This window comes from Maylandia zebra, linkage group LG1 (assembly GCF_041146795.1).
Source record: "Maylandia zebra isolate NMK-2024a linkage group LG1, Mzebra_GT3a, whole genome shotgun sequence".
Lineage (NCBI taxonomy): Eukaryota > Metazoa > Chordata > Actinopteri > Cichliformes > Cichlidae > Maylandia > Maylandia zebra.
The window spans coordinates 29,674,688-29,688,809 of NC_135167.1; the positions used below are offsets into that span (position 1 = coordinate 29,674,688).

General features: G+C 40.8%; 1 protein-coding gene across 1 annotated transcript in view; it reads right to left on the reverse strand.

The window, feature by feature from the left end:
• Positions 1-2,114: 2,114 nt before the first annotated feature.
• Positions 2,115-14,122, reverse strand: part of glceb (glucuronic acid epimerase b) — a 59,695-nt gene continuing 47,687 nt past the window's right edge. The window contains exons 4-6 of the mRNA XM_004557962.5: positions 13,514-13,759; positions 5,686-5,978; positions 2,115-5,253 (exon numbers count right to left, since the gene is read on the reverse strand). Of these exons, the coding sequence (XP_004558019.2) occupies positions 4,522-5,253; positions 5,686-5,978; positions 13,514-13,759 (1,271 nt within the window). The 3' untranslated portion in view covers positions 2,115-4,521. The remainder of the gene's footprint in view (positions 5,254-5,685; positions 5,979-13,513; positions 13,760-14,122) is intronic.

Genomic DNA, 14,122 nt, shown 5'->3' on the forward strand with positions numbered 1-14,122 from the left:
CAAAGCCTTAGAAATGACTTTGTCACCCTTTCCAGATGATAGAGGTCACTGACTTTGTTTTCTGAGCTGCTTCTTTAGATTGTGAGATGATGCGTTTGAGGATCTTTTAACCTGCTTCGCTTTCGTCAGACAGGTTCTACTTGCGTTAGATTTGCGATTTCCCTGAGTTATCACAGTTAATCACTGTATTTGGCAACTTCACCCCTTTTATCCAGAAACCAATAGCAGACTGACCCCAAATTATTGTGGTCACAATGCATCATATCCCCCCCCCCCCAGTGTAGCTGTAGGATAATCATTTGGAGTCATTGTTGTATGGACGTGGAACCTCTCGGTGTGCGCTGGGCTTGTTTAGCACATACCGTCGATCAGACGTGCATCTGGTGGTTCTTTGTGTTCCCCGACCTGCTCCTGAGATTGTAAGAGACGGCACAGCGAACGAACTTGCTGAGAAAGCTGCTGCTGTCGGGCAATCTTGTTGCTGTGGGTGTGCTAGTCTAGGCAACATGCCAAAATAACATGAATGTCAGCAAGTGTTTGCAGGCTCTATTTTTCATTTTCTATTGCAAAATAATACTCCTTAGAATACAATTTAGATGTATCCTTAAGATATAATTATAAATATTCAATTATTGAAATTGTAACTTTTAATATAATAACTTAATTTATTTGCATCTCTACTGATTTCCATGGATCCACTGTTCTAATTTCTTGAAGTCCATGGTGCCATCTTTACGTTACAAATCAAATATATTCAGTTGTTAATCAAATATGAGGGGAAAAAAAATATAAAAGTGTCAGAAATGAAAAGCTACAACCAATAAATGTTTTTATATTTTCTAGAAATCTAGAAACTGATAAATGGCTAAAACCGATCACCATTTATCGACAACTGATTGATAATTGCATAAATCTATAGCTTCATTAGACATATCTATTCTTTATCTATTCTTCATTAGGCTGCTGTGTTCATGTCAAACCTCTGAAAAACAAAACAAATCAGGAATTTAAGAAAAAAAATGCTTTTATTTATTGATTTTTTTTTTTTTTTTTTTTTACATCTTTAAAAAGCAAAACCTTAAAGCACAAAGATTTACTCTGTATATAAACACCTCTCTTCATTGGACTAAAAAAATGGTAGCATTTGCACATTGTGCTTCGGTTGCAAAGTCTGTACAACAACTCTGGGTCTCTCGTAGTGTCACGACCCCAGTAAACATTTTATTGCATAAATCACATTTGACCTCAGTGGCCATTTGCTGACGTGTTGAAACAAGGAGTGTAGAGACAGAGGAGAGGGTACCACTGAAATGAGGAGAAAGAAGCTCTCATACCTGTTACACAGTGAATAACAATAGCAGCTTTCTTAATGAAGGCGTTGCACATTGTCCTGAAAAGGAAAAAAGTAATCCATAAAAGAGAAATACAACTAAACTCATGTGACGATAATCGACAGTTGTGCTTTTGTCTAACTAGAAAAACTCTTATTCCTCTGCAGAGGAAAAAAAGAAATAAAATTAAATAAAATAAAAAAAACTCAAGGAGAACCTGCAGCTATTGGCTCATTTCCCTTTAAACAGTAGCTTACTAAACACTAATCTCTAGTTGCACACAACCCCTTTTACAATAAGCATTTACATATCTACTCAACCTACATCTGAAAAAGTAGCATTTCTCAAAAGGCAGTGTCTCTCCATGACATCTCCAAGGAGACTTTACATCATTAAAATGCTGAATGGAAGTCGGTTTTTGCACAAAAATATACAAATACACCTCGAATCAATGACTTTGGTATAAACAACATGGAGCTCGTTATTCTCACACAAAGACTTTTACTCCTGAACGTTACCCCCCCCTCCCCACCCCCGCCCTCAACGGACATATTTCTGCTCGTCGTGTATAAATTATGCAAGTGTTTACAGGAAGAAAAAGCCAACAGGAAGTAAAGAAAACTAGAATCAGCAAAAACAACAACAAAAAGAAAAACCCTAACAGATTACCCAAAGATCTCAAACATCTTTTATGGTATAAACATTCCCACAACCTATAAAGGAGAAAAATGAATAAAAATGAATATAATCATCATTAAAAAAAAGATTGATGGAAAATAAATGTTAAAAGTTATAAGGTTTCCTCTTTATTGGACACAGTTGTAATTTTTCCATTTTAAAACAAGAGTACAAAAACAATAAATGACAAAGCAGGGTTATATAACAAATAGATTAGAGACATGCTTACACATTAGAACCATTATTTTGAGAACCAAACGTTTTTTTGTGATTAAACTTGATGTTTAAAAATGTGCATTATTGTGTTCTGCTTTTCTACTGAAGTCAGGATTTGTTAATCAGTTTGGAAAAAGGGAACTTGGATGTATTTTTGTCCTGCCAGTGCAAACTCAAACAACCTGAAACGCTGGCTTTGTGGGAAAACGATTTTTGTCTCAAAAAACTGGCGTTATATATATATTTTTTTAAACAGGATTCAGAAGAAACCAATCTGCAGCTTCTTTAAATCTTCAAAGCTGGATCAATGAAAGCCTCATTGCTGCTGAGGGCTCCGCTTTGTGTTGTTTGTGAGTACGACGCCGGTGAACGCTGACTCATCCGTGAGCAGCGACTGTACCGTGAACAGGCTCTCCAGCCTATTAGCCGGGTGAATTGTTAGAGCACAGGCAGGCCTCTTTCTCTGCGCTCGGCGGTCAACAGGGCAGCGCTCAGATTAAAAGCGCCGAGTTCATGCACTCGCAGCGGCTGAGAGGAGCAACGAGAGCCTGCTGGGGCCGAGCCTTTGCATGCTCGTCAGGAATTTACCTCCAGCTTTAGTACTTCCTGGCATTGTCTATTTAAATGGTGTGAATTAACATTGTAGTGAGATGCAGCTGTGCTTCTGCTGCCCACGTTCATCTCCTCCAATACACAACAGAGACATCTACACCACCTACGCTTGTATCCTGCAATTATCATGTTCCAAGTATGAGTTACAGAAGAAAGGCTTTTCAGACGAGTTCCCGAGTAAACAACGAGCTGAAAAGGTCAAAAAGGAGGAGGGGAACGAGGGGGGTGGGCACAAGAATGAATTAAAATGTGGCTACGACTGACGGTGCTGATATTCACACCAAGCAAAAAACACAGATCTGAAATTATAACAATGACGTGGGGAGCTGGAGTTTGGCATTTAAAGTTTCACATTAGTATCACCTTTTAACTGATGCCTCTTGGTTAATCTAGTATTAAATGTTTAGCCTCGTTCAGGCCTGCGATCACGCGTGTAAGTAGGAAACACAGTTTTTCCTTTTGAAACAAAACTTTAGATTGTGCAGCTGAAAAGAAGCGAGCATTTATCCTGGTCTTAAATTCAGCCAGCTGGGATTTCTCACATGGGACACACATGTGTTAATAAACACGCTGAACTCAAAGTTAATCATATGTGAAGTTGCAACCTTGAACAAAAACGGTTACACGGTGGTATCACTGCCTGACCATTGGATACAGGTAGCAACATTACAGAAGCTACAGCTAATTATGATAACTTCCTCATTTTTAAGCATTATTGCAGGGCTGCATTGATTTATCTCAGTGAATACCACAGGAACAATCACATTGCTACTGAGAACGAGCTCGATTATTACTCAGAGCAGCTTTCAAGCAGCTTAACAGAAGCCTCACATTTACTTTAGAGGGGAAAAGATAAATCTACTAAAGACATAATACTATAATTATTGGCTAACATTAATCTGTGTTTAGACAGAATCATAAAACGTTTGATTTTCTAGCATTTCCACAAAGGGATGAATTCTCTAATAAACATCTCTAACCAAACATTAAATGTGAGACACTTAAAAAAAAAAAGTCCTGCGTTGTAATTTAAAACTGTTTAGTATTGAAGGGTTTGCATTAAAAATGTTGTTGTGGTGAAATATTCGAATGCTTCTTATATATTGAAAAGATGCGCTTTTTTGTTTTTTGGCAACGTTCTCCTTCAAATAATTTATAATATATTCTGTTATATACAGTTTGTTTTAATAAACTTTAATCTGAAATGACGTTAAAAAAAATACAATTGCAGAAGAAAAATGTGCTGGATGCATCGAAGAATGTCTGAAATGTGATTCACAGAGTTTTTAATCTTTCACCAATGTCATATATTCTTTTTAAAAACGCACACACACACGCACACACGCACGAACACATACACACTTTCTTCCTGAATGCAGACACTCTCACTTTGAAATGAGGTTTGTGCATAACTACAAACACTAACTCAAGAGGTGAAGGAAAAGAAAAGAAACAGGGAGAGGAGAGCTACAGTGGATGTTGCAGAAATTAAAAAACCTGCAACAGAGCACACGAGAGAGTATTGAGAGCTTCAGCTGATTAAACTCATACTTCAGATTTTGGACTTCAACCAGATCGAGGACATGCACGCGAGCATAGGCCGCTCATTCATTCCTTCAGTCGCACAGAATATATCGATCTTCTTCTCATCTCAGCCTTTATAGTGTGTGGGTTGGAGTTTAGTCTAATTGTGCTTGGCACGAATCCCCTTTAAGTAGGTTTTCCAGCGCTTGACCACATCCTTGAAGATGGGGGAGTTGTCTATGGATGCCAGCAGCTGTAGCTGATTAATGTGTGTGGTGTGATAGTCCCAGCGAGCCAAGTTGGGCGCAGTGCCCAACATGAAGTGACGCAGGTCATAAATGCTCCCAGACCCGGTGTCAAAGAGCGGCAGCATGGCCTTCAGCGACTCCATGCCGCGGCTGAACAGCTGCCCTGCCTCCCTGCCGAGCTTCTCTCCAGCTGTCTCAGTCAAGTCGTAGAGCCCCAGCAGGGAGTAGATGAAGCCGTTGAGCACAAAGGAGCTGGGTGTGGTGGGGTATTCTTCATACCAGTCATACTTGTTCATGAACACAGCTTTGACCCCATGCTGTGCTGAAGGCACCTTATAAGGTCCTACTGCCTTCAGGGCAGCGTTGAGGTACGCCTGGTCCTTGGTGAGGAGGTAGGCTCTCACAAGGGTGGACATGGCCTGGCCCTGAGCCATGGCCGAGTACCAGCCGGGCTCCAGAGGTCTGAAGCCTTCGCCTAGTTTACGGGTGACCATGATAGGCCATCCGCCTCGCTCGTCCTGGTTGCGCAGCAGCCAGTCGCTGGCGGCAAAGAAGGCGGCCATGTGCGCAGTGGTGGAGATGGTGATGTTGTCAACAAATCCACGCCCATGCAGGACTAATCGCACCACACGTCTGGGCATAATCTGAAAAGAGACAGTAGATGAAGGGAGTTAGGACTTGGCATTCATGAGTTCAACACACTGCAGATTTAGTCTTCATAAAGCCAAATAATAACAGTATTTAGTTCACATACATGGAGTTAAATCTAACACAAAGAAACCCTCTGACACAATACAAGTGGCAAAGACTTGTAAGTAGCTTTGATAATGAAAAGCATACATCACCATAAATGTAACTATACTTCCTTAATGGACTGTTTTCTATAAAATGTGAGAAAGTAGTGAAAAATGTACAAAAAGTACATTAAAAGGTTTTTTTGTGGAACTTTTGCTTTTAAAATGAGAGCTGCCAGTTCAACTAATCAACTAATTATCCCAGCTGCAAGTGCATCGTCACTAGACCACAAATATTTGAGCAGAGGTGCTTTTTGAACCAGCGCTTTGAGTTGAACGGACCTTTGTGGCCTTAACAGCCTTTGTGTTGGACAGCCCGACGCCCTTCCTGAGGTCGGTGAGCAGATCCCGGGTCAGAGTGCTCCAAGCGGTTCGCGGTCCAATCCCGTAGGTGATGTCACGCTCTCTGAAGGCGATGAGCTGTGTGCTGGTCACGTAGTGGATTGTGAAGGGAGGGCCCTTCTCTGTGGTTTCAAGGATTACAGACACGCTGCCGTTGGAGATAAACTTGAGGTCCAAGCTGAGGATGAAGTCTTTGGAGTTGCCCATCTGGAGGGACACGCCTTCGGAGGAGTCTGTGGTAATGGGAAGTGAGTGGGGTGGGTGCAGCAGATAAATAAGTCAAAATTGCGGGAGAAAAAACATTTATTCAAAGACACTTGGTCTCATTTGACTGACTTCTTTAAGAACTTGATGATTACTGGCTGATAACGTGCTATTTTTAGTTTACTGGAAGCTTTTTAAATCCGAGTCTGTCTCTTAATACACTCCTCTGGTGGTCTGTTTATATAATGGCTCATCTTTTTTTTCCCTTTTTTAATACGTACTCTCAATGATCAATCACAATGAGCCTACTTTAGAATCAATCACTGGTCAGAAGCTTAACATTTTAACTACCCTGGATTTTGTATTATTACCCATGTGATATTCCTTGCTGTTTGTGTGTGTGTGAGAGAGAGTGCACACACACACACACACACACACACACACACACACACACACACACACACACACACACACACACAAGGACGAGCTTCTCCTGGGATGTGCAGTACGGCTGTGTCTCTGCACACTGAGCTTAATAAGGAGGACAGAGAGGAGAGAGAAGACAGTGTGGAAAGGAATAGAGGAGCAGTATGAGGGAACAACAGAGTGAAAGAAGAAGTTGATATACTGCAACTTCTCTATTTGCATCCCCGCATCTCCTCCAGTCAGAGCTTAAGTAGAAACTCGGATGATTTTTACTTTCCACACTGCCACCTCTGACACTGGATCACCTTTGTGTCACTATAGTTCAGCTCCGACTTCATTTCAAGACCCCGAAGCAGCGAGTGGTTCAAGAATGATCTCTGCTTTTGCCTTACTCTTTGGTGTGCACAGCAGAAAAACAACAAAAAAAAAACGAGGAGAATGTTTTCTAATCGAGGCTCCTCCAAGGATAAAGAAGAGAAAGGGTCAAAAAGTCAAGGAAAAGGAGAGTAATGGAGTGATGGCTCACACAAGAGCTCTTAAAGCCAGGCCTAGATGGGAGAGGGTGAAAATGAGCCAATAGTGAGGAGACAATTGAAATCAGAAGACGGAGAGATCTCACATCACATACGCTGAGAAAGCAGAAGCAGATGAGGCCTAGTGAGGCTCAAAGACAGTCGATCAGGAAGAGAATGAAGGAGAGAGACAGTCTGGCAGGGGCCTCTGGATGACTACGGCTCTTTAATGCACTCATAAATCCATTACTTAAGGCAATGCAGAGAGTAAGTGGATTTGTACTCTGGCCCTGTGATTACTCTGCCATCAATAAAGGATGGGCAGGGAATATAGACGAGATTCCACCTCCACCGCTCGGGCTCCCTAGCTGTTTAGCAATAAGTCTGGAGACGGGGATGACACGCGGCTAGAAATACGCCTGTGTAAATCACGCTTGTGTACATGACCGAGTGTGTGAGACGAACACTTGAAAGCGTGCACAGTGCCTGCAGTACATGTGCGGACAACAAAAGACCTGACAAGTGACGAGACAACAGTCGATGGAAGTGTGATTTTTCCATCACTACAGCACACGCACAGCTAAAACAGCAAATTTAATTAAAAAACAATAATAAGTGGTGTTTTTTTTGGAAAGTTTTAATGTATTTAGGACTGCAAAGTGTTTTTTTTTTTTCGATATTGATTAATCAGTCAGTTTTTTCCCCCCAAACTGTGAGAAAATTCCTCTTTGGTTACTTCAGTCTTCAGTCTGTGCAGAAAGCTCTTCAGCAGCTTTACACCTAATGCTCTGAAATTCCCCTGCACCATTCTTCTTTGAAACTTTGTGTTATTTTGCACGGGGATTGTGAGCAAACAGCATTTTTCCAAGACCCTAGAAGATCTCGATAAATACTCAGCCACGACAGACACTGTTGACTTTGATATGAAAAGATACAATTCTAAAGACTTTTTTGAAAATCACACCTTTCTCTGCAACACCACCTCAAAGTATTTACATGCAGGATAATCTCTCGGTATAGTTGCATTCTTTTTCCTGTGATGGGTTCAGATTGCTTAATAATCCACAAAGGATTCAAAGAAAGACGTTTCACGCCTGTGACCCGGCGCTACCGCTTTTGATGTCGAATCCACCGTTTACAGTTCAGTCTCCTTCACCTCTATCAGAGCTGTTTTTAAGCTGCTCAAATGCAAACGCCACATCTCTTATCTCTGCAGCCTCACATTCAGCCATCAGACGAGAGGTGGGCGACTTCTCATCAAGAGCGCCCACAAAATAGGACTATAAGAATTAAAATAAAAACAAAAAGCACCAAGATTTGCAAGGATGTAACGGAGCAAAGAGCAGCTGCTGGAAGTTAACCAACCTAAATGATCCCCGCTGATCTGGGAAAAACTACTTGTTCTGTTCGAAGCATGAAATCAGATTGTGGTAGCAGTTATTATTGACTGACATATTTATTAGATCACTGACTGGGTTTGGTTGAAAAAGGAAGAAAAATTCCTGAAAGGATATTTTGTGTTCATACATTAAAAAAAAGACAAAGTAAGCCGACTGTGGTTCAGTATCATCACTAAACCTCATGTAGCTGATGTTAGCTGTTCTTCCTCTCCATCTACATACATTATTATTAAGTATTTACTAAAGTGAAACCATGGCTCTGTACTAATCTGAGACATGTCAACCATAATGCTTATCCTACAAGCAGTGTAGCTATTAGGGCTGCCACGATTTGTCGACTAGTCACAATTACGTCGACTATCAAAATCGTCGACGACTGATTTAATAGTCGACGCGTCGTTTGAAGCTTTGTAAGATCACAAAAGACGCAGGAATAAGTAGCAGGATTTAAGAGTGTAATAACGGACTGAAACAGAAGATGGCAGCATTGCATGTACAAGGATGTCAGCTACCGTTAAACCCCGAAGAAGAAGAAGAAGCAGCTGTGTCCCAGAATTCATAGCGCGGCCCAGCGCAGTTTCCAACAATGGCGGCAGCTGGTTAGTTTTAATGTTACTCTTATTATTCTTTCTGGGTCACAAAATAAACGTTTAACATATTTTCAGGCGAGAATGTAGCTGTGTAAACCTCAAATATCTGCTCAGTTTATCAGGACACCACATATTTTCAAAAGCGCTCCGACGTTTTCGGAGACGTCTGTTACCCACTAGCTCGTTAGCTAGCCGGGGGCTAGGCTCACTAGCGCCGTGAGAACACCGGACTCCCCGCAAATCGTTTTCAAACCCACCGCCGTCTTTCGCTACTCAGGTTAAATATATATGAGTCACTTAGATAACTTAAAATGTTATTGTTTGGCTTTTTTTTTTAGTATTTTATTTGTTCCTGAGTAAATCAGTTTGTCTGAGATTAAAGTTAGTTTTTACACAGCTGAATAAACGTCAAGCAGACAGCTGATTATCAGAAGTGTGAGATGCTCCAGAATATACTCCAGTGTCCTGTTATATTTTAGATAGCAAGGAGTTTATTAAACTTCACCGAAACAATCCGCAAATTTCATTAAAATTTAATAAACTATCATCTTGTCTTTATTTTTAGTTAGCACAGACCTTAATCAGAATCAGAATACTTTATTGATCCCTGGGGGAAATTATTTTTTGTTACAGTGCTCCATTTTAAACCAACATTAAGACAAGACAGACAATACGCTAACTAAGAATAAACACTTAAAGCTGTAAGCTAATGATAGTTATATAAGAGCAGATGCTGCTGGTGCAATAAGCTGTAGTTTTACGTCCAGTGGATGATGATCTGATTAGTCGACTAATCGCAAAAATAATCGGTGACTAGTCGACTATCAAAATAATCGTTTGTGGCAGCCCTAGTAGCTATTAGCCATTTCTCATGAGTAACACCGTTTCTGTAGCAAAACTAGTAAGTGTATGTAGTTGCTGCTCTTTTGCCGAGGGACTAGGCTGCTCTTTAACCGGTCTCAACATGACAGTAATGATACAGTACAAGTCTGGAAACTCAGACACAGACACAGGCTAACTCGCTTTTCCTCGATTGAACGAGTGGTGAAGGGTGACTCGTTGTGGTCACAAAGGATGGCACTGTTCATGCCAAAGTTGCCGTGCAGATTGTACCACAGATACCCGCGCAGGGTCGTCTGCACACACCACAAAAGCTATTTTTCTTTGATAGCGTGATTCCACCTTATCAGGGGAACAAAGTGCATTTCTGAACTATCAACCAACCACAAGGGGATTGAGAAAATAAAGGTGCTCAGTGGCAGACAGCGTTTGGGCAGGAAAGTGCAGATGGTGGATGGTAGGTTATTATCAGGGGACTGACGATTGATCCAGTTGTCAGAGGCTTGGAGAGATTGCTCAACACTCGTGCCCTAGATACAGTAAGGAGGAAAGAAAAAAAAAAGGAGGACTGCAACAGGAAGAAGGGAGTAGGAGGAGGAAGTGTAGGGAGGCAGAGACAGAAAGGAAAACTGACAGCAGAGGAAGAAAATGAGGAAAGTTTGATGAGAGACAAGAATAAGGCATCAGAATGGATTGGGGAAATATGACTGCAATGTTTAGGAAGCACAGGAGTGCTGAGGGGCGATAAGTGGGTGGAAATAAGTCAACAGAGGTGGAAGACTGACAGAAATCTGGAGTAGACAGGGAAGATAAATGGAGAATGAAGGCTACTTAGTGAGAAATGATCATGATAACATGAAGTCAAGGTAGGAAAGAGCAATAATGGTGAGCTCAGCTTTAAAGCAAAGTGAGCAAGCAGCAGGGAGAAAAAAGTGGAGGGTGGTGGAAAAAAAGAAATTGGTGATGATGAGAGGTTGAAAGTGGAAGGGGGGGGGGGGGGGGGATTACTGTAGAGACAGGAGCTCGGCAGAGGACGGGACGGAGAGTGTGTCCTGGAAACATCAGCAGGAGATCAGAGGAGAATAAAGACAGCTCACAGTCAGCACCGGGTATAAGATGTTGACTTCTTCCGATCCCCAAAATAACTCTGCCAGCTATCTCCTGGCCTCGGTCACTTTAAAGCTCTAAAACTAGGCCAAGATCTCCAATCTTTACTGTAACAACCAATCTGATGAGTAGAGCTTTAATTTACCACTCGAAAGATGCACAGAGGTGCTGCATTTCCTGTTTCACAACATAATAACAGAAAACACTGCACACTGTCTAGAGTCTGATCATGTGTTAACAATAGAGCCTGACCAAGTTTTAAGACCATTACTGATATTAAAGTTTATCTTATCTTATATTTGGCGACTTAAAAATCTCCTATCAGCTGATGTTTTTTCACCGTTTTAGACACATGAAATGAAACATTTATCAAGCTGGTAAGAGTATTTATTTGAGCATCAGTGTGAATCCCAAAGCAAAAGAACACGTTTGGAGTCCCCAGCCTTAGCTGAGACCACCGTTTCATGCTCTGCTACCTTACAGTTAACCTAAATGAACATTAGCCCGTGCAAATCCTGCTTTTCCTGGGAATATTATTTGTGTCAGTGGTTGATGCTTTTATTATAGAGATACTCTGCAAATGTGACTTTTACAACAGCCAGTGCATAGCTGCCGTTTCACACTGTGTATTTTGTACTTGTTGTTAGATCATCGTTGGAATAAGGTATGCTACAGAGTGAACATCTCAGGTGCAGTGCTGTCTTCGATAGTAAAGTATAGTGTCGAGAAAGACGCCCATATTGCAGCATTCCCAAGGGATCCTCTATATTTATCATCCCCTAGGATTCTCAGACTATTCTCACACTTCCAATTTTAAACTATAAACTCTTGCAAAAAAAATAAAATAACAAACTGAAACAATTTGAAATAAATGTACTAACATATTTGTGACAAGTATTAAATCATAAGATTAATGGTTCTGTGGGAGCATCTGTGCTCACTAGTTTTCTTTACAGTGTTAAATCCAATAACTTTGTGCTACCTGCAAGCTTATCTGAAACAAACATAAGGTCGTTTGTTAATGTTTGTACTTCTACAAAGAATCTAAAACTGAGTGTAAAGCTACACAGAAGAGCACATTAATCAAACACCAGCCGAGTCTCCTTTTTTTTTTCTTAATTTGCCGACTCACAGGATTAACACGGACATGACAAGAGTTGAGTAAATACGTCACAGAGAGTTAATAAATCATAATACAAGCTACAGTCTAAGCACTCTTAGATCAACAATTTCAGTCTAAATATGCATATATGAAATTATTCAGGCATACTCTGAAGCAGATGTAACAGCAATTTATTTCTCCCTAAATGGCACCGCGTCTCCTCCAAGTCAACCACACAGTGAGAATAAGAGTCGCCTGCTCAAACTTGCAGTATCTTATCCATACCCACCACATGCTGCAGCCCTCAATACAACTCTGTTTGGAACAATGTAAAAACATGAAGTGGGAGACTTGTTCCTTTTTCTTTTTTACCCCTTTTTATAGATCAATTTTTAGATGCATAAGAGAGAAGGCCATATGAGTGAGTGAGCTGAATGAAATTAGATTCCTCATAGTTGAAACAGTGCGAAATGGCAGCAAGGACAGCCCCATTATTCAGTCTGTTTTATTACAAGTGATGAAATTCTCCATTTTCTGAAGCCCTATTAACTAAGCACTTATGGAGAAATAGGCAGTATATGTTAATATTCATCAGTCTCTGCTGCGGTTCTTACTGCAACATTCAAATCTCACTGAAACCTCGACAACAAACAAAGAAAACGTCTTCGGTAGCCTTCACTTATCACGAGCCTTCATAGATTATTAATAACACATTCTGTTATGATACTGCTAGTACTGTGTTACTAAAATACATTTTAATTAAGCGTTAAAAAACTAATTGTTGATGAATAAACTCTGGGCAACAGTGATAAAATCATTAATACATCACTTCTGACAGTGTGACAGTTATCTGATGACCACTCAGTGACACTAGCTTGCCACTGCAGCATAGTGAACTACCATTAGCTTCACAGCTATTAATGCTTGTACTAGTATACCGTAGTAGGCAAATCAGCATTAAAAACAATTTGCTTTAAAGGGTTAATCTATTCTACATATGTTTATTAACACATGCAATGGAAATACCCACATACAGTCTAGTAGAAATGTACTTTGAATCGGCTAAAACAGATACTTTTTATACTGACTGCTACAACAGGTCCTGGCAGGAAATAGCTCCTTTTTAAATGGTATAAGTACTCTTGTGTTAACAAAAAGTGACATAAAACAAGTCCTTACAAAGAACACAATAACCTATAATGGCTTTATTTTGCCTGCGACTAATAAAGATGGTGAAGTTCCATTTCAACACCTACATTTACATACTTATGTTTTACCAGAGAGGGAAAAAACTGAACTAATCTCATCAAAATGTTTTTGTCTCTAACACCAGCTGCAATTTCAGTGTCTGATTAATAGGACAAAACAGGATGAAATGTGTGCTTCTTTAACCATCACACTGTCTAAGAATATCATTATGCTGTGGGTCCACTGTCAGACCAGACAGCCTGTCAGCGTACTCTTCCTGTGGCGCTGACTCACTGCAGACTATCATCCTGTCCTCAGGGGATGCTTGCTACAGCCACAGTTAACACGAGATAAGCTTCTTGCCCAGAGGCCATCTGGGCTAATGGAAGGCTTAAATACCTGGAGCGCTGAACTGCCGCACGGAGGTAGCCCTGGTCTTGTCATAGACGCGGCTGAGCCCGCAACCTTTCGGTACACTCCAGGTCGCGGCGTTGGCTCGGCTGTCCCTCTCCTCGGCCGTGTCATAGACATCAACGTGGGGAGCGCGCTCGGTCAGGTTTTTGCTGTAATGGCTCAAACCGTACTGGGAAATCTGGATGGCGTAAAAGTAGCCCTGAGGGCCCCACTGAGTGGACAGAGGCACGCCTGGGTGGAAAGAAAGAAGGAAGAAAAGGAGGATATTAATGTTAAATAAATACTGGAAATAGCCTGATATGCAAGAAGTGCAGTCGCTTTAAAACTGGCTGGAACTTTTATGAAGCACAGCGATGGTTCTTAATCTTGGCTGACATGATAAGCTGGGTTTTCTTTTAAGCTCTTTGCAGTTTATTTCAAGCAGATGTTCTTTTTAAGATGACACTTGTCATAACATTGCCTTACTTTTTTTTTTAAACTTTGTTGACGAATGACTAAATCTGTTAAGTGCAGCATGACACCGAGTTCATAACCACAGTATAAAAAGAAACTGGTCCAAAATTAAATATTAATACAAACACTATAAATTTTAGA